At 44.3% G+C, this 20841-nt stretch overlaps 1 protein-coding gene across 6 annotated transcripts in view; it reads left to right on the forward strand.

Annotated features, from left to right (window-relative positions):
* The window catches only part of TTYH2 (tweety family member 2), a 181700-nt gene that overhangs the window by 55937 nt on the left and 104922 nt on the right, over positions 1-20841 (forward strand). For all 6 annotated transcript variants that reach the window (XR_015058944.1, XR_015058945.1, XM_085884022.1 and 3 more), the window contains exons 4-5: positions 10297-10514; positions 16249-16344. Coding sequence is in view for 4 of the 6 variants with exons in the window: in XM_085884022.1 (XP_085740148.1) it covers positions 10297-10514; positions 16249-16344 (314 nt within the window). In the remaining 2 variants the exon portion in view is untranslated. The remainder of the gene's footprint in view (positions 1-10296; positions 10515-16248; positions 16345-20841) is intronic.

Below are 20841 nucleotides of genomic sequence, written 5' to 3' on the forward strand. Positions count from 1 at the left end.
GCGGGGAGATTTTTTTTCTTAATTTTCCCCCTGACTGTTGATAGAAAAGTGACATTACAAGATGTTTTAGGATTCTCCATTATTAAGTCGTCACCCCCCGAAGGTCACCAGCTGTTTGTCTGAAGTCAAGTGCGTTGTTGTCTAATGTGTCTGTGTGCATGTAACAGCTCCTCGATGAACCTCAGAACCTGTAAAAAAAACAACAAAAAGGTTCAGACTCTGACATGTTACCCAGTAATTGAGCGCATCAGTGATTAGTCTCTCAGACCACTGGAATTTTGTATGTTTGAGTGTTTGTGTTTGGGTTTGAGAGAGAGTCTGAGTGTGAGTGTGAGATCACTGAGTTCTGGGATGTATTGGAATTTTAATTCTGTGGACTCTTATGAACAATTATTGGTAGCTACAAACCTGACGTGCATAACTAACTTATCTTGATGTGACTTTTTCTCGAATATATATTCCAGCGAGTGACATAAATAAAATTAATTTCCTCTCAGTCAAGATATGCTGGTGCCATGACTGTTATTAGCTTTTCAGCTTCGATAAATGCCTCTGCCATACTTAAGTTTTGAAGATGCTTTTGTAAATCAATCATTTAAAAAATCTAACTTACAATATTTCATAATCCACTTCCTCTCACCCATATTCACCCAATCCATCTTCGAATTGGTAAATGGTGATTATAATTTTGGAGTTTTATATCATATGCTCCTTCACTGCCTTGAAATACACACACACACACACACACACACACACACACACACACACACACACACACACACACACACACACACACACACACACACACACACACACACACATTATACGTGACATACATTACACACACACGCGCGCACACACACACACACACACACACACACACACACACACACACACACACACACACACACACACACACACACACACACACACACATACACGAGTATTGGCAAAGAGTGTGTTCTGGCAATGGAGATGCTTATTAATATGGAAATTACTGTTGGTAAATGAGGAATGAGAAGGATAACAACAGTCGTGAAGCTGATGTCACCAATGAGGCCAATTGATGGATGACTTCACTCTGATGGATGTTGAGGTCTTGGAGAGATTCACTTACCTTGGCAGTGATATTCATGTCTCTGCTGGCTGTCAGTCAGAGGTCAATAGACGTCTGGGTCGGGCCTGGGGAGTCATGGATTCACTGGATCATGGGGTGTGGCGCTGCCGGTACCTGTGCGGGAGGACGAAAGTCCGAGTCTTCAGGTCCTTGGTGCTTCCAGTCTTGCTCTATGGATGTGAGACTTAGACTCTGACCAAGGATCTGAGACGGAGACTTAATTCCTTTGGTACCAGGTCTCTTCGGAGAATCCTTGGCTATCGCTGGTCAGATTTTGTGTCGAACGAGCGGTTGCTGAGAGAGACTCGGATGAGATTTGTTCCCTGCATAGTCCGTGAGCGTCAGTTGCGGCTGTATGGACATGTGGCTCGTTTTCCTGACGCTGATCCTGCTCACTAGATACTCTCAGCGAGGGAGTCTTGTGAGTGGAGGAGGCCAATGGGCCGACCACGTGCCTCCTGGTTGCAGCAGGTTGACCGGCATCTCAAGGAGATGAGGATGGGCCAGGCATCTGCCTGGGAGATGGCCAGACGGAGGCCCCTGGAGTACTGGCGGAAAGTGGACGCAGCGACGTGCTGCTCTGGTGCATGCTCCCATACCTGACCTGACCTAGAAGTCGACACACTCCCCTCTGAGATGTTTTTCCTCGGTTTGAATCTCGGCCCAGCTAGAAACTGTCATGCTGGTGCTTCACAGGCAGGGCGATACATCAATGCTTATGCCGTCCCTTGGGTGGATATTGAACTGGATGTGCCTTCCGCTGGCATTAGTTAGTGGAAGTTATAGATTTGACATTGTCCTTTGTGAAGAGTAAATGGGAGTTGTCACCAGCACCCTGGCAAAATTCTAATTTCCTGCCCTGATTGATTACTGCAAAGACAATTGCAAACTATCCAGCATAAAACAAATCTGAACCATTGCCAAGGAACTGCTTCGGCAGCACTGACACTGTTTAGAATACATTGATGGCTATGAACCCTGACAGTAGAGTCAGAGAATACAACTTTAAACGGTGTTGAACAACACTTTGGGGGGGGGGGGAATTTGTGCAGAATTTATTTCAATGCTGACAAAAGTCGGTGAAAGAAGCAGAGTGTAAAGAACTTGTGAAGAGTGTACAAAGTCTTTTTGTCAGACAGACAGCAGAGATTGGAGTGTGTGATGTGCCGTCATGGGTTGTTGCCAAGGCCCCCTGTGTTCACTTGTGAAATACTAGCAAGGGTACCCAGAATTGCCCAGTGGGTGCTGTTCTAATCCTTTTGGCATTTTGAAGAAATCAAATTTTGTTGTTTTTCTATTCTCTTCGTGGGAGCTGAAAACCCTTCCCGATACCCACAAAGGAATGGGGTTGGGGATCATTTAATATTACCTTTCACGTCGCTACAAAGGCTTACAGAGCGATTTTTTTTTTGTTGTTATTATTATTATTATTATTATATACTAGTGCCTGCCCGTAGGTGCAGCTTCGTTCCTTCACTCTTGTAAACGACGACTGGATTGGGGCATTATTTCAATTAGATCGGAACAACCGTATCATAAATGGCCATAACTTGGGAAACACCTGGGAAACATACTCACGTCCCCAGCATCAATTGTGACGTCATATCAAACTAAGAATAAGAAGAATTGTGACGCCCCCCCTCTCTCCCCTCCTCTCTCCTCCCTCCTCTCTCCTCCCTCCTCTCTCTCTCCTCTCTCGCTCCTCTCTCGCTCCTCTCTCTCGCTCCTCTTTCTCGCCCCACTCTCACCCCCCTCCCGCCCCCTCTCTCGCCCCCTCCTCTCTCGAATTGTGACGCCCCTCTCTCTCGCCCCCCCCAAACCTTGGGATTAATTAATAATTTGAATAACTAATTCAAACCTTGGGAAAAAAAAAAACAGCTTTCAAACCTTGGGAAACACTTGTGAAACAGCTGAAACAGATGAAGAACGATATCAAACCTTGAAAAGGCACATTTTTCCCAGCGTCAATTGTGACTTCATACCAAACGAAGAATAAGAAGAATTGTGACGTCAATCGTGCAAAAAAAAAAAAAATAATAATAATAAATAAACATTAATTGTGACGTCATTCGTGATGTCATAGCACCGTGTCCTGTTATTGGTTGACAGATAAATGGCCGTAACTTGGGAACCGCTCGTCCGATTAATATCAAACCTTGAAAAGGCACATCCCCGGGTCCCCGGCAATATTCCTGGCAAGTTTCAATCAGATCGGACCGGCGGTTGTCGAGAAATGGCGGTCGGATACACACACACACACACACACACACACACACACACACACACACACACACACACACACACACACACACACATTGCTGGAATTATAGATAGGTACATATTTATTTTTTAAACGACTTTTTTTATTGAAATTTTTCAAAAAAAACATTTTTGGGGTTTAAAATACTCGCTGGCGCTGGCTGATGAACCTCCAAATTCTGTTTGGCCATTTCTGTGAAAAATGGTCACACACGCACACACACACACACACACACACACACACACACACACACACACACACACACACACACACACACACACACACACACACACAAAGAGCTCTTATAGTACAGATGAGGTACCTCTGCAAAGAGTGGAGACAATTGAGAGGATAATAGTTTGCTTCACATACCTCCCTCCCAACAATAACCTTGTATAGTGCAAATAGCAAATTGTTTCCCACATTGAAAGCACTACGTGAGGAATGTAAAGTTTCTGAAGGTGTACTGAATCATTGCATGCTTCAGAATTCTGGTGTCGACTGTAATAAGAGGGACAAACTCTGACAAAAATTGCTTATTTTTCATATGATCTGATGAGAAGGATTGTTTAACCAAAGGGTAGAAAAAGTAAGTTCAGGTGAGAAGGGAGGTGTCATGAAATCGTTCTTTGCGGAGGAGCGTGGAGTTGCACACAGAGGTTTTGGGTACAATGCAGACGTGGAAATAAGTTAACGGTGGGAAAATGAACAGATTTTGTTCATACTACAACAGAAATGAAAGGGGTTGCTGTACGCATCATCGTTTCTGGGTGTGTGTGATGTGCTTGTGTTGTGGTGGACGTCAATTTTGGAAATATCGTCCCATTGTTGAACACCCGTTAACTTGCTGCAAACAGCACTGAAAATCCTTCAAGTTGTGGAGATGGCTGGAAGTGTTGTCCATGTTTCAGTCTCATGCAGAAGTCATGAGATGACCACACTTTGTTGAAAGCCTTTTTGGGTGCATGCCAAAATCTCTGTACTTCTACACTTGACTTCTCACTGAGACAAAGCTAGCAAATGCACCTGTGAACCTTTTACATACTATTTATCAAATTATTATGTTGCATGCGGCCTGTTACTGCTGGCTGCATCATTGCCAAGAGTGCAGATAGTACTAATTTTGCCGACCATGGAAGGATGACAGGCTGAGACAACCCATCTGGTGTTATTTAACGGAATGACAGGGGCTCAAACTCAAGACCCTACGAACTTAAGCCAGCCACCTTAACCGTTAAGCTAACACCAGGCTTATCGATGATGCGATTCCATAGGAAACCCTCATATTTTCATTCACAACTCCATCCTCTGCCACAGCATTCCTAATTTTTTGAATAGGCAGGTCATAGCTTCTTCCATCTCTGCAGACCTTGATAGAATCAGGAGCTTATCCGATACTTGGAATACGTCTTTCAGCCATGGCAAATCTCTCTCTCCAAAAGGATATTTGGTGAACACTCTCATCTACTTCCTTGACAAACCGTTTAAAGTAATTCAACTGTTACTTATGCTTTTGGGCCTCATCATCAGCTGCAATCTCACTTGAGGAAACCACATACTGGAACTTGACATTCAAAGACATCTACCAACTGGCCATCCTCCATCATGCCAATAATTTATTTGACAACTTCAAACTTCTAACAACTTACCACTACACCTTCATGAGGCTACAACAGAATTCGTGATGTCATAAAGGACACAATACAGCTGGTTCGTCTAAAAATTCAACTCGATGGTGTACGGTCTCACCTTTGGGAAATCATGCCTGAAATGTATGTCTGTTACTCCCACACGGCAGACAACTTGCTGTTCTATATTCTATCACCTCCTTTCTCATCTTGCACCCCCTGCCCTTGACGTGATGTGTTCTCCTTGATTTTTTTGGAGGTGCGTGCATTCTGCCATTAATACACTTCTGGTGAATCTCCCAAAATCCAACCTCACTACTCACCTCCACTTATTACCTCTGCCACCGAAGGTGAAGGACGTTATGTTTACACCCCTTTCTGTCTGTCTGTCTGTCTGTTGATCTGCTTGTGTACAGGATATCTCAAAAAGTTGTGGACAGGTTGGGTGTGTGACTGGGATGAACTGATTAGATTTTGGTGAAGATCTGGATCCAGATCCGACTATTATAATTTTTTTCAGTGATTCTTCACCATTGAGAGAAAGGGCCAAAATCGATGTAGTACTGTATAGCTTGATATTTCAAAAATGTATTGGGCCTGATATGTTCTAGTGGATCAGGCATTACATGGCGGAGTTACGCGCTCTACCGAATGCTCTTCTAGTTTGTTCCTCTTTTCTATTTACAAATGAATCCATTAGCAGAGAACATGTTACATTCCACAGCCAGAAAGCTTTGCAATCTGAGTCGGGTACCAGAATGAGCTGCTACCTGGAGTTGCTACCATAAATTCTGCCTGCTTGAGATTTTGGGACTCCATTGATTGTTGATAGAGAAGGTGTAGGAGGAAGAATGAACCATTCGTGGAGATTCAGATTGGACAGTTTACAAATTAGACCAAACTTATGGAAGTGTTCAGTGGCACAGCTGTATCACCATCAAAAGAGGCTACCCATAGCTGTCTCTTTCATATGAAAGAAGAAGAAAATGTAACTGCAAAAAGCTTTAGCTGCAATGCTGTGTGGCTGGTTGTAGCTGTGCCATCTCACAGATAACTGGCATGTTTGCAGTTGAAATTACCAAAGATGAGGAACATACAATTGGGATGATTGCATATTAGTTGGTCCATGGGAAGAGATGTAAATATGGAGCTGTCATTGTTTGGTGGATGGTTCATCACTCACATAAATATTAGATGGTTATAGAAAGGAAAGCCACACTTTCTAATGATATATTACAAGCAATAATTAACAAACAAACAAATTTGCCATTCAATCCTTTTGTCCTCTAAGAATCACAATACTCATTGACAGCCAGAAAAAAACTTTCCTCACACAAATATTAGATGGTTGTGGAGAGGAATGTCCAGCCCAGAGGTATTCTACGAGATAGAGTGGGGTTGGCACAGAACATTGTCAATGGGCAATGGGGGATCCAGGTCTTGATGTATACAACAACCTCGCCACTGGTGTGGAGGTTTGGCTTGAAAATAATAGAAAAGGGTTGGCTGGGATACAAATAGCAAGTGCAGTCAAAGAGAATTCAAAGAGTTGGGCACATCCTGCGAGAGTAACCTTGAGGTTAAACACAAATTGTCTGGAGTAGTTCAGAAATTTGTATAGATACATTTCAGAAGAGAGAAGAGTCCTTGAAATTTAGAGATACATCGTTGGGGGATAACGTGTTAGGGGAAAGGGGAGTAAGACGTTCACCTAAGCAGTGCGTCGGAGAGTGAAGATGGCACATGGAGAAGGGATGTGTAGCTTTTGGCATATTGGAGATCTCCAGCATGCATCTGGAATTGCTGAAAATTGGGTTCCATTTAAAAATCCCATGATTTGCAATTATGAAGGCTCACACCATAACTACGATGAATGGATGGGTGGTTTTTGAAGCATAAAGAAAAACAGTGCTATAATAATGTAATTGGATGGGCAATGCTGTTTTGTGAGAAGGATAGGAATGATGGGGGAATGGAACGAAAGATGGGGGTGGGAGGAGGTAGTAGATTGGTAAGAAACAAGGAAAGAGAAGAGAAGATAAGAGAGGAGAGGAGTGAGAGAATGGGAAAATAAGGGAGGCTCCTGGGAAAATCATTTCCATCATTTATTTTTTATATATTTTTTAATTAACAGAAAAATCAACAAATATCTGTGCCCATAATACAAACACACAATGAGTAAATATACATGAGACCAGGCTGCATACATTTCAGAGCTGATCAAACTATATGCAAATTTTAAAAAGCAAAACAAAAATAGTATAAATTCTCGTCATTTTGATATCAGTATTTACAAATGTTATCGTCATTGCTGCATCAAGTGTCTGAGCTCTCCCACAAAAGGATGGTGTCTCTACTTCTAAGACTGTGTCCATGGGTGTGCTGTTCTAGACAACAGTGATAGGTGGAAGGAATGACCTGTCATAGAAGTGCAGACTCAGTCAGTGGGTAAAATGATTCTTCTCCATTGAGAGATGAGGCCAAAAATGATATATAACATGCTATTTCAAAAAGTTGTGGACAGATACGGATGAAACTCGGACCTGTTGGGTGTGTGACAAAAACGAATTGATTTCGATTTTGTTGAAGATCCGGATCCTTATCCAGACGATCTATCAGTATGATACAAAACATAAACTGTTCAGCCTGGAAAAGGTAGACACTCCACTGAGTGCCGTTTTCGTTTTGATACTGTTATTCTTTAAAAATAAAAAAAGTTTATTAATTTGAAAAGCCACACTTTCCGATGATATTGTTGTGGACCCGGGGTTGGGGGCACAGGGCACGAGGGGTGAACGACACCGGGTTTCCACCCGACTCTCCGGAATCGTAGGCCGTCGTACAAGAATAACTTAGCAGGTGGCTAATCGACCGTGAACGCCAATAACTCGACCACGTGACTTAGGGTCCTCTGTCTGATACCGTTTACTTAAAGGTCACATGATCTAATTACCGGGGGACGCCCTCGGTACGCACTTTCTCAAACTGGATCACCTTACCAGATCAGATGCAGCCGAGCAGGACTGTCAAGCACGTACCGGCTAGGAAACAGATCGTTGGGGGATAACGTCCCAGCTAAACTAGGGTGTGAACCATGCTGGTCCAATGCAGGAAAAGACAAAAACGAGCTGGGTACATTTCTATATACAGCATTTATTTACAAAGGTGAGGAAAGGTATGTGGCACAGTGAATTGGGTTTATTTCTATGTACAGCATGGGATAGCAAGGAATTTGTGGGTTGCTGCAAAAGACAAGCAATCTTACAAAAGCAGACACAAAGCCGAGTTGTCCTGTTATATCTTCTGCAATCTTAACTTAAACGAGGACATGGCAGCATCACACACGCGCGCACACACAACACACACACACACACACACACACACACGCACGCACGCACACACACACACACACACACACACACACACGGAAGATTAGATGGAGCCCAGAGAGATTGAGAGCAGATGAGGATAAATGACCTCAATACCTGGTGTGGTCGGCAGACCAACGCAACCTAGAATGCTAAGGTAGAGGTAGGTGGGAGGGGGAATACTAGTGGTGTCTAAGGTGTGGGAGCGGGAGGTGTGGTGTGGTGCAATGTGGGGAGTGCGTTGTCGTGCCAGAGGAAAATGGGATTGCGAGTCAGTAATGATTCTCTTTGTGCTTCCAAAGAAGATGGGATAGAGAAGTGGAGAGAGAGAGAGAGAGAGAGAGAGAGAGACTGAGAGAGAGAGAGAGAGAGAGAGAGAGAGAGAGAGAGAGAGAGAGAGAGAGAGAGAGAGAGAGAGAGAGAGAGAGAGAGAGAATAGATGTGTGAGGCAAAAGATCCCTAACCCAGCCATATAAAGGTCTTTATGGAGCCTGTACCTCCATGGGATGCTCTGCCTGAGCATTCCACCTCAAGATGTGGTGTGGTGTCTCCTGCTGAATCACTTTGCCGGGGCTCGTGGCAATGTACGCTCCTCCCTGGTCTGTCTGGCTGCACAGGGGTGGCAGAACGTTAATAGCATGGCACGGAGTCTCGGCAGTCACCCTGGATCAGGCTCTCAATAAGAATAATGTCCTGGCAATTGTACACCTCTAGCAGAAGAGCCAGTGAAGGTGAGGCAGTGAAGAAGACGCAATGAAGAGAAGAGAGCTAACAGCTTCACGCTCCCCTTTTATAAGCCCGGGCAAAGGGTGGGGTGATGATCCAAAGCGACGCACTGTGACCCGAATCCTGCTTCTCTATTGGGCCACAGCGGCCCTCACCTTCCCCTGCCAGGCTCCAGGACCGGAAACTGTCTCAGTTGCCCATCCGCTTTGGCAAGGGTCAAAGCTACTGACTCAACATAGGGTATGCTCCCTGAGCAAGCACCCAGCCCTGAACATGCTCCGATTGCAGTCTGAATGTCGAATAGCGACGGACTTTCCACGCCACTCACGGGCTCCCTCTCATGAGCCAAAATGGCCATCTGGGCCCCGTACCAAACTCCCGGATCGTTCTTCTTGCGACCCATCCTCGCTGCCCCTGTCTTGCCATGGTCTGGCGACTGGATGAGGATTGTATTAATTCCGTGTGCTCACCCGGGACATCCCTGGTAAGATGCGGTCGAGATATTGACATCTGTTGCTTGGCCAAGCATCGTGTGGTCCCGAGGACAGCCCAAGTCATGCAGTACTCCTCCATGCAGAGTGGCGAATTGTAGTGATGTAGTGGTACGGGGTGGTGTGGGAATATTTTTCTCACGTGTGGGAGGAGTTTGTGGTCGAAGTGGTGAGGTGCGAAGCAAGGTGAGATGCCGGTTGGAAATTGGCGCACAGATTTGAATGAAATAATGGCACACGATGCCCGTGCGCGGGTTGTGCAGTGTGTAGTGGAGGGAGTGTGGTGGTTCTGAGCCACAGGAGGCATCGTGGTGTGCTTTTTATCAATCGAATATTGAATGGCATGTGTGCTTGCTTGCTTGTTTTGAACCATGACTAAATGGACAGGGTTAGGGTTGGAATCAGAATATGAAATAGTTACTGGTTATGGACCTAACTACGAGACCCACGCAATGCACTTCGTCCCGTTAACCCATTAGACACGAGGGGAGGTCTAACTGCACAAAGACTAACAAAATAACTGCCTGGGGATCACTGTATGTTGGGTGCCATTGCCTTAGAGGCATGCGGTTTTGCAGAACCGTAACAATATATTACAAGCAATAATTAACAAAAATTTGTCTAAAATTTGTCATTCAATATTTTTGTCTTCTGAATCACAATGCTCATTGATAGCCATAATTTTTTTCCTCATTGTTCTGTGCAGGTGGAGAAAACCGGAAACAACCTCAAAGGAAAGGTTGCAAGCCCCCTTGAAAAACTGCAAGACTCCTACTCACGTTGGCCAGAGTTTCAGCAGGTGGTGCGGCGTGGCTTCGTCAAAGCTGAAGGCTTGCGACAATTGTTCCAAGCCCTGCCCTTTTGGACTGCTAATGGTCAATTGGCATACATTGCTGAAACTTTAGCTTCGGTTGAATTTTACAGGTATTATTACACGTATCCTATATCCTCCTCTTTTCTTTCTTGGTTTGTGTTGTATTTTGAAAAAAAATACTTTTGAAAACCTTTGAAAGGCATTTTAAAGTAAAATGAGATAAGAGCTTATTTGTTTTTGCACGCAAATTTCAGTTCATTGTACGTCCAGCAAATTTGAATATTTTTTTTAATTTATTTGTTTCCTTCATAACTAATGAAAATCGAGTCGCCTGTATGTATATCACATTCAGGTTAGTTATTATTACACAATAGTCAAATTTATTTACGACTTGAAATTTGAACTTTTTGGTGTGTATTGCAAAAATTCTCCTCATTTTGAACGTCATTTTTCAGTCTCTCTTGCCTTGTTATTTTGTTCTCGTTTCAAATGTTTTGTAACACTGTTGCCTGCCTCATTTTATCCTCCCTTTCTGACCTTTTACTCTTTCACCTTCAAAGCAATTCCCTTTCCACTTCCTCACCTCTATTCATATTTCTGTGATAAACTTAAATCATTTTGTGAATAAGTGAATAACTAAACGAGGGATGTATATAATAACCGCCATGGGAAGCAAGGTGAATGACGTTTTGGATGTTAATCCTTTATCAAGGCAAAAAACCCTCATGCACAGATTTATCCCCTCTCATGTTCAGTTGTCCTACCCTTCCTTCCGCCCTTGGTTTACTGAAGCTTGTGGCGAGGCAGTTGTCCTGAAACAACTTGCCTTTGCCTCATGGAAAGCAAACCCAACTGAGGGCAATCTCAGTTCCTTCCACAAAGCTCGGAACAAGTGTGTATCTACCCTCAGGAGAGCCAGAAAACAACATCTTTCTCATCTCAAGTCTGAACTCTCAAACCTCTCTCCCTCCTCAAAATCCTGGTGGCGTTTACTCAAATCTGTTTCTAGTGTATGTTCCCCCTCCATCCCCTCCCTTACCTCAAATGGCCGCACTGCTGATACGACACATGATAAAGCTGAATGTCTAAACTCGGTGTTTGCAGCTAAATCTTGTGTCCTAAACCCATCACTTTCTCTACCCACCTTACCCAGTCGCACCCAACTGTCCCTGGACTCTGTGTCCTTTTCTCCGAACAAGGTGGAGAGCTTGCTTTCAAACCTTGACTCAGATTCTGCAACCGGTCCAGACAGCTTCAGCCCACGTGTCCTCAAAGCCTGCTCTTCTGCTCTTGCTCACCCTCTCTCTGTTCTATTCACCCTCTCATTTGCTCAAGGTCATCTGCCATCTGCTTGGAAATCTGCAAACATCACTGCCCTGCATAAAAATGGTGCAAAAACAGATCCCTGTAACTACAGACCAATCAGCCTTCTCCCAATCATCAGCAAGGTTATGGAATCCATCATCGCTTCAGACATGAAATCCTTCCTCTTCTCCAATGGCTTGATTTCCGATCATCAATTTGGTTTCAGACCAGGTCACTCTACCCTGGAGATGCTGCTTCTGCTCTCCCATCAATGGATGGAGGTCCTCAATGCCAGACAGGAAATCCGAGCCGTATCCCTGGACATATCACGTGCTTTTGACACAGTCTGGCACCCTGCACTACTCACCAAACTCTCTTCCCATGGTATTCAAGGCCATCTCCACTCATGGCTCGCAGACTTCCTCTCCTGTCGCAGTCAACGTGTGGCCCTAAATGGAGTTCTTTCATCCCCTCTTCCTGTGCAGGCTGGAGTTCCTCAAGGTAGCGTTCTGGGCCCTGTTCTTTTTCTGGTTTTCATCAACGATCTCTCCGACTCTCTGGAAAATCCTCGATATCTCTTTGCCGATGCCTCCACCCTCTGCCGTACCATCTGTCACCCCTCAGACCGGCAATCAGCAGCTTCTTCGCTCACTGCAGATCTGGATAAAATCACAAACTGGTCCAACACGTGGAACATGTCTTTCAATCCAGACAAATCTCACACTCTCACTATGTCTCTTCGAAAGGACCGTTTAGAACCCCCCCCCCCCATCCACTTTCTCAACAATCCTCTAGAAGAAGTCTTTTCTTTCAAGCTTCTGGGTCTCACTATCTGCCATGACCTTTCCTGGGAAAGTCACATTTCCAACCTCGCCTCAAAAGCCAGTCGCCGACTGGGAATCCTCCGTCGTGCAAAGTCCTTCCTCGGCCCTCTTGAGATCCTGACCACTTACAAAGCTTTTGTCCGTTGCCTGATGGAGTACTGCTCTCCCCTCTGGGTGGTGCTCCTGCCTCCCACCTTTCTCGGCTTCACGCTGTCGAAACCAGGGCATTTAGGATCATCGGCATCTCCCGCAATGAAGCTGAGTCTTTGGGCCTCTCACTCAATCACCGTAGGTTGGTCGATGGTCTTTCTGTCTTCTACCGACTCCTCTCCAGCCTTGCCCCCCCCCACCCTCTCTGCGATTTGTCCCCACCACATTTCCACAGGGCACTCAAGGTCCGCCAACAACCCCCTTCTGGTAAAACTACCAAAATCACAAATCACTGCTCACCTTCACTCTTTCATTCCTCTTTTTTCCCGCCTTTGGAATAAACTCCCTCACTCTATTCTTTCCCATTCTTCCCTCCAGGCTTTCAAAACAGCTATTCACCACCACCTCTTATCATCCCCCATCCAAATCCTCGATCTTTTCTACCCCCGATAATCCACCCAAGCCCACTTCCTTCAATTCCCCTGCTTTCCTTCCTGAAAGTCCCTGTAATGTCCATCTTCTCTTCCCCATGTTCCCCGTCCCATCCCCATCCTTCTCCCTTCCACAGTTCACCTAATGTGTCTGTTCCCCACTGTTTTGTCCCTTCCACTCCCACCCCTCTTGTCTCACGCCCCCTTGCTGTGCGTTGTGTGTTAGCTCTCATACGAGCCTCGACAAAGTATACAAAAAAAAAAGAAGAAAAAAAAGAACAAATGGAAATAATAAAAAATAGGACAACTCGACAACTGGATACAATACCAGGCCATGTATAACTGGAACATGACCAACAGGGATGAGAAATTTTCCCCGAAGAAAACGTATCCTTCTATGAACGAGGAATCTGGTTCACTTCTCTATTCTATTAGATTCCATGGTTGGAAATTAATACTTTGGAATCGATCTGCCCACCACCATGAAGCACTCAAGCAAGCACTCCAATGAGATGGTTAATAAGGAACGGCGAGCTGGATCATACAGAACACCGTCCGGAGACGACCGGAGATGTCTGGAGTATCAAACAATGTGCAAATTGAACAAATAAACACCTTTTTAGCAGTCAGAGCTGCTGCTAAGTTCAGTTCAAATTTGGATATTTGGTTCAGGTTAAGAGATTCTCAAGCTTATCGCATTTCAGCTGTAATGCTTTTAAACGTCCACAGTTTTCTTTTTTATGGTGATGGAGGGAGAGGGTGTGTGGGGGAGGGGTTGGGAGGAGGTGGAAAGGGGTTTGGGAGGAGGTGAGCATGAGGTGAGGGGCAGGGAAAACAGACTTGCGGTGGAGCGTTAATTACTATTCATACTGTCCCATCAAAATGATTATGCACAGAATAACAGTGAAGATGGAAACAAAATAAATGTATGAAATACATTTTCCACCAGTCATACGATATTCACCGCCCAGAGATAAATTCCTCCTGGATACGTCCGGAGACGACCGCAGTCCGGAGATGACCGCCGCCTGGAGACAACCGCCATCCGGACACGTCTGGAGATGACCCGCCATCTGAACACGTCCGGATATTAAATAATATGTGAATACAACTCTCTGGATGTTTATATGCATTACAGCTGAAATGTGACAAGTTCTATAGTCTCAAAACCTGAACTGAATTCCAAAATTTGAAATGCAGAATTGACCTGAGCAGCAGTTCCGACCGCTTTTAACAAAAACAAACGAGTTCATTTATCGAATTCGCACATTGTTTGACACTCTGGACATCTCCGGTCTTCTCCGGACAGTATTCAATATGACCGCGCTGGCTTGGCAAGTTATTAGCAATCGGTTAGAACAAACATTACCTGGAGATGCCTGGAATGTCAAACAATGTCTGAATTGAACAAATGAACACTTTTTTGTCAGCAGTCTGAACTGCTGCTGAAGTCGATTCTGCAGGTTAAATTTCGAAAATTGGCTCATGTTAAGAGATTCTAGAACTTATCGTATGTACAGAAAGGAAATAAAGCCATCAGAACTGGCATCTACTGGCGTTTATAAGCATTGTGGCGTTTCAAACGAGTCGTAGGAATGATGATCAGGCATTCGATGATATGAGTGAGGAAAGAGAAAAAACAATTAATGAGCATTTTATCTTCAAGAAACCATTGCAGCCTGTTCTAAGTCAAGGTATTGTTGAACAGGCCAAACAAAATTGTGAATTAAGACCCAAGCAAGCTGACAGAAGGCTGACTCATGGGCTGACCAAGGATTACGCCTTGATAAAGGATAATTATATATGGCCATTAATTATCTTCAAAAGGGGTGTTTAAATTAACCCAAACACCCAATTTTCATTCATGCACTACCTTGGAGTTCTCTTGGTATGCGTGCAGTTTCAAGTTGTTAGGTTTCATAGTTTTGGAGTTTTGAAGGAGACACACCACCGCACTGCCGCACTGACACACTGACATTTATTAGTATAGATTGCGATTTTTTTTGGTCAATACGAGGGGGAAGCAGAGCCCTTTGCGGATTCAGTGCCCAGGCTTCAGTGCCCAGGGCCGTCATGTAATGTATTCAGATCAACAGAAAGTGACAACTGTTGTCTGCCTGTCAGTTTGATAGCTGGAGTCGTTTGCAAAATGGAGAGGGTTTTGCAAAACATCAGAGAGATTGTGTAGATTGATGAAGAACAAGAATGTGCCAAATACACTGCCTATGCAGTTTTCATCCATAATTATCTTGCCAAAACGAAGTTTTTGCAAGATATGTTAGTCAGCTTGTATGTTTTTATTTATTTATTTATTTTTTGTTTGTTTGTTTGTCTGTAATCACGTATAAAAAATTCTGCAGAGCACAGTTATCATTGGAAATTTTTGTAACTTCGCATATCAGAGGCCCATAGAGGTCCCTTTCAGTGCACAACATTTTGAAGGTCAAAGGTCAAGGTCACTTTGTCGCAAATCAGGGGAGTCGACGAAACCCTTATTTTTTGAGTAATTTTGATCGGATCGTCTTCAAACTTCATGGGAATATAGTTCATGGTCTGACGCTCAGCTGATTAATTTTTGGTGGCGATTGGCCTTGACCTTCATGGTTAGCGCCTGAGGTCAAACATATTTGACCCCAAGGTCAAATTTTCAAGTTTTAGGAACCATATCGTGTAGTACCTCAAATTGAACACCTCGATGAGTGCTTTCTAGATATGTCAAGCTTGAGACATTATGACGTCATTTGGTGACATTATGAGGCAAACACATATTTTTCATGGTTACTCTGAAGAACGATTCTCATCGGAATCTCTCGTAGGCAGATATTCCTCAAGGAGTTGCTCCTGGTGGATAGCAGCTCTGTTCACCTCAGTGTGACCTTAAAGAAGTCACACGTGGTCACCTTTTGGCAAGATACAGGTCACCCTGCGGGTGACATTGGTTTATTTTTATATTGATTTTCTCATTTAACTTATTCTCTTGACTCTTGACTCTTGCTATTCATGACTCTTGCTTGATTGAAATAAAGAATGAAGTTACTTTATCACGAGATTGATTTGCTTGCAACTGTAAAGTCGTTGAAAGTTTCATTAAATCAATGTGACCATTCTGTTGTGCTTCTTCCCTTGTTCTTCAGGTGGCTTGCTTATCTTATACTACTCGTTGTGAACACGTTGATTTGCTTGCTGGTGCTTCTCGGCCTATCCAAACAGTCCCGTTGTCTTCTCCTGATGTAAGTGCCTTTTTAGCCTTGACCTATTTATTAGTTTTTAACCACAGCAAGACCTGATCAGCTAAGAAAAATATTTATGTCGATTTGATTCGAAATATATTGTGATGGTTCTGGGGAACCAAGACCCCAAGGCGATGGTACACAATATACATGGGTTCCCGAGTCAGTTATTCCATTATTACATTCTCTAGATAGGGTCCTCCTCTTGTGTCTAATGGGTTACAATGTGAACATGACTTTGTGTTGTCAGTGATTAGTTAGGTTTTTCCGCCTATTCTTCCCCATTATCTTTTCTGTATATGATCTCCTAACATGACCAGCACTTGCTGCGAGCAGCCTAATTTGTATATTTGGGCCAGAACCCCATCTCTATCAGCAAGCCATCTGTACCCTTCTTGCGCATTCGAGTGACAGATAGGGACCTCTACACATCAGCTCCATGTTGAGTCAGAAACTTATGTACATGGCAAGTTCGGAGGATGAGTGAAAGCAATTCCAAACCAGCAACCTCGTGGGAAGGGTGACATCACCCCACACCACGTCTGGACCAATGGGCACACTGCACTCAGAGAAAAGAGGGCAGTGCATGACCCATGCTCCCTGGAACCACACCTACAAGAGAGACGGGGATTCACCCTTGACTCCCGCCAAACTCCAAGGCCCATAAATATTGGAGCTGGTCATTGAAAAAGAGCTTGTATGGTGGTTGTTGCTGGATGGAGTGGTTGCTACACTATTTGTTGGTGCTTGCTGCTGAAGGGGAAGGAATGGAATGGAATGGAACAGGACGCTAAGGAAGCGAGCAGACTGAGCACCATTCAGTCTGGGCATGGTATTGGGCGAGAGGCAAAATCGACAACCACACACGATAGGCAATTCTAATTATTATGCATTGTTCCTCTCATTTTTCGATTCATCTACTGCAGATGCACAGGGCCATCGGCGAGGGCAAAGCCCAAACAATTATTCTTTTTCGAGCGACCACTGACTCGCACCCTGTCTTTCTCACTCTAAACACTGACACTGCATCCCGCTCACACTTCTTCATCATGCACCCAGACATCCCCCTTTGATCTTCGTTATCCCCCACCCTTACCTTCCCTGCACTTTGGACTAGCACATACCCCTGTGATGTGCTAGGTAAATCAGAGGTCATCAATGCCTCAGCTTTTCCTGTCTCTCTTGCTCATCTACCCTTCCACAGAGTGATTCTGATGGTGCCTGTCATGTTAATCTAAGTAAGACTGTGTAAGACAAATAGCTTGGGTTCGCTCTGCTCTTTGTCCCTTTATTGCATCAATCTGTATCACTGTACGTCTTTTGCCACACCACACAAATATTGTACGTCCCTGCTGTATGAACACCCCCTGTCAATAAACCACTTGTCTTCACTGTGCCACATATTTTTCCTCATGCTTCCATAATAATAAACCCATCTTAATTTTTCCAGTGTCAGAGTGGCGACCCAACCAGAATTGTGCCCAATAGCCCAGGAGACTGCTTTGGCAGCACTGATGCTCTGTTGAAAGTATGGATAGATGGATTAATTGTTCAGTACTACTTGCTCATAGTGTCCTTCCCTCGATTGGTCCAGCACAGTCTGCGAGATTGTTAGACAGGAAGTTTTACCCCACATGATTTGCTCTTGTTCGCCAGTGTGCACTCACTGTTTCGTTTGACAGTAGTCAGAGTGCACACTGAGGGCATGGACCTCGGTTAATCGAGTCAGCTCCTCCGTTAAACGGTGTCAGACGGGGAACCCTGTTAGAGTTGACAAAGTTAATTGACGTAAGTGGTTGCTTACAAACCCACCAGGCTGCGGAGTTATCCATGACACGTAATCCGAGTGCTTCCCTCATGGTAATCCCCGAACCCCGAGTCCACGACATTATTGAGAGTTATGTACAGTACTGCATTTACAGTAGATTACATGAACAGCCATCCTAATAGTCTTGCCTAATTGTCTCTTACAGCCTCTTACAAAAAGATTACAACCCCTCTTGCCTCTCATAAAATCTATGAGTATCTATATATTATTTCTGTTAACGTCTGCGTGTAATTTGACATATCTCCTCCAATACTGCCGGACGGATTGTCGCCATTTTCGGCAAGTGGGTGCTCTGTGGTCTAACGAACAGCATGGGCTATGTGAGATCGCGCCAGACAGACACGTTTGGGAATTTTGGGCGATTTTCTAATTTTTACGTTCATTTGCATGGCGACGTGTGACGTCACCGCTGAGGGGCGTAATTCCGTCATGACATCATCGGTCATTCGCTGACGTCATTACGTCGATATTTCCATTCGGTCGCCATCGTTGAACTGTTGTCCGGTAAGTGCTGCCATCTATCCAAAATATATGAACTGGAGTAAGGGAGTACTCATTGCATCAAACACTGAACATAAACACAACTGATTATAATCTATATATTATTTCTGTTAACGTCTGCGTGTAATTTGACGTATCTCCTCCAAAACTGCTGGACGGATTGTCGCCACTTTCGGCATGCGGGTGCTCTGTGGTCTAATGAACAGCATGGGCGATGTGAGATCATGCCAGACGGACACGTTTGGGGATTTTGGGCGATTTTCTAATTTTACGTTCGTTTGCATAGTGACGTGTGACGTCACCGCTGAGAGGCGTAATTCCGTCATGACATCATCGGTCATTCGCTGACGTCATTACGTCTGTCGTCGACAGACCGTCACCACCGAGAGGCGTAATGCCACTCCGAGAAAACAGCGTCTGCAATGTAAAACCCTCTTCTGCACATGCTGACTCCCTCAGAAGGTGAATTTCACACAAAAAATGTAACAAGAAACATTGTATTTAAAGTAAAGATTTATTTTAAAGAAATATTATTTCTGTTAACGTCTGCGCGTAATTTGATGTTTCTCAACCACCATCATTACCTGTGTTGTGTCTTGCGTATGTGATATTCAAATTAAAGTGTCCAGCGGTGTTCGATCGTCGGATGTGCGCCAAAAAGTGGCGTTCATTGAAATTTGCATTCTGATTCTCGGTCACCCTCCACTGCTCCTGTTCAGTCTAGGGCTAGGCCTATATCATGTTAAACTTGCCCCATCAGATGCCAACCTTCCAGTCACACTGCAGAGGATGCAATTTCCAGTCAGACTCGCATACTCGATGACCATAAACAAATCCCAGAGCCAAACATTTGACAAACTCGGAATATACCTCCCAGCCCCTGTGTTCTCCCATGGCAACTATATGTTGCATTTTCACGTGCAAGAGGTTACTCCTATATATCCATCAAAGTGGACAATAATTCCTCACAATGACTATTCAGCAACAAGACACTCACCCAAAATGTCATCTACAGGGAGGTCCTTTAGAAAACTAAGGAAAGGTAACCATAGTGCATCACATACCGAATGACACCCTCCCCAGCTTCCCATAACATCAACTATTATGCCTCATCCACCTTTTGCCACCCATTCAACTCCGTGCGGAGCACGGGTATATGCTAGTATACGAGGTGTGTTCAAAAAGTATCCAACCTTAATTTTTCGTGCGTAAACAAATGAAGCTAGGGAGGCGTGGTTTGGTGCACGTATGTAGGCGATCCTATTCCGTAGGATTTGCTTCATTTGTTTTCATTTCAAAATCAAAAATCATTCAAAATCCCGTAGCTTCATTTGTTTACGCACGAAAAATTAAGGTTGGATACTTTTTGAACACACCTCGTATACTAGCATATACCCGTGCTCCGCACGGAGTTGAATGGGTGGCAAAAGGTGGATGAGGCATAATAGTTGATGTTATGGGAAGCTGGGGAGGGTGTCATTCGGTATGTGATGCACTATGGTTACCTTTCCTTAGTTTTCTAAAGGACCTCCCTGTAGATGACATTTTGGGTGAGTGTCTTGTTGCTGAATAGTCATTGTGAGGAATTATTGTCCACTTTGATGGATATATAGGAGTAACCTCTTGCACGTGAAAATGCAACATATAGTTGCCATGGGAGAACACAGGGGCTGGGAGGTATATTCCGAGTTTGTCAAATGTTTGGCTCTGGGATTTGTTTATGGTCATCGAGTATGCGAGTCTGACTGGAAATTGCATCCTCTGCAGTGTGACTGGAAGGTTGGCGTCTGATGGGGCAAGTTTAACATCATATAGGCCTAGCCCTAGACTGAACAGGAGCAGTGGAGGGTGACCGAGAATCAGAATGCAAATTTCAATGAACGCCACTTTTTGGCGCACATCCGACGATCGAACACCGCTGGACACTTTAATTTGAATATCACACACGCTAGACACAACACAGGTAATGATGGCGGTTGAGAAACATCAAATTACGCGCAGACGTTAACAGAAATAATATTTCTCTAAAATAAATCTTTACTTTAAATACAATGTTTCTTGTTACATTTTTTGTGCGAAATTCACCTTCTGAGGGAGTCAGCATGTGCAGAAGAGGGTTTTACATTGCAGACGCTGTTTTCTCGGAGTGGCATTACGCCTCTCGGTGG

Source organism: Eptatretus burgeri, chromosome 1, assembly GCF_056783735.1.
Source record: "Eptatretus burgeri isolate ZD-2024b chromosome 1, Ebu_testis_v1, whole genome shotgun sequence".
Lineage (NCBI taxonomy): Eukaryota > Metazoa > Chordata > Myxini > Myxiniformes > Myxinidae > Eptatretus > Eptatretus burgeri.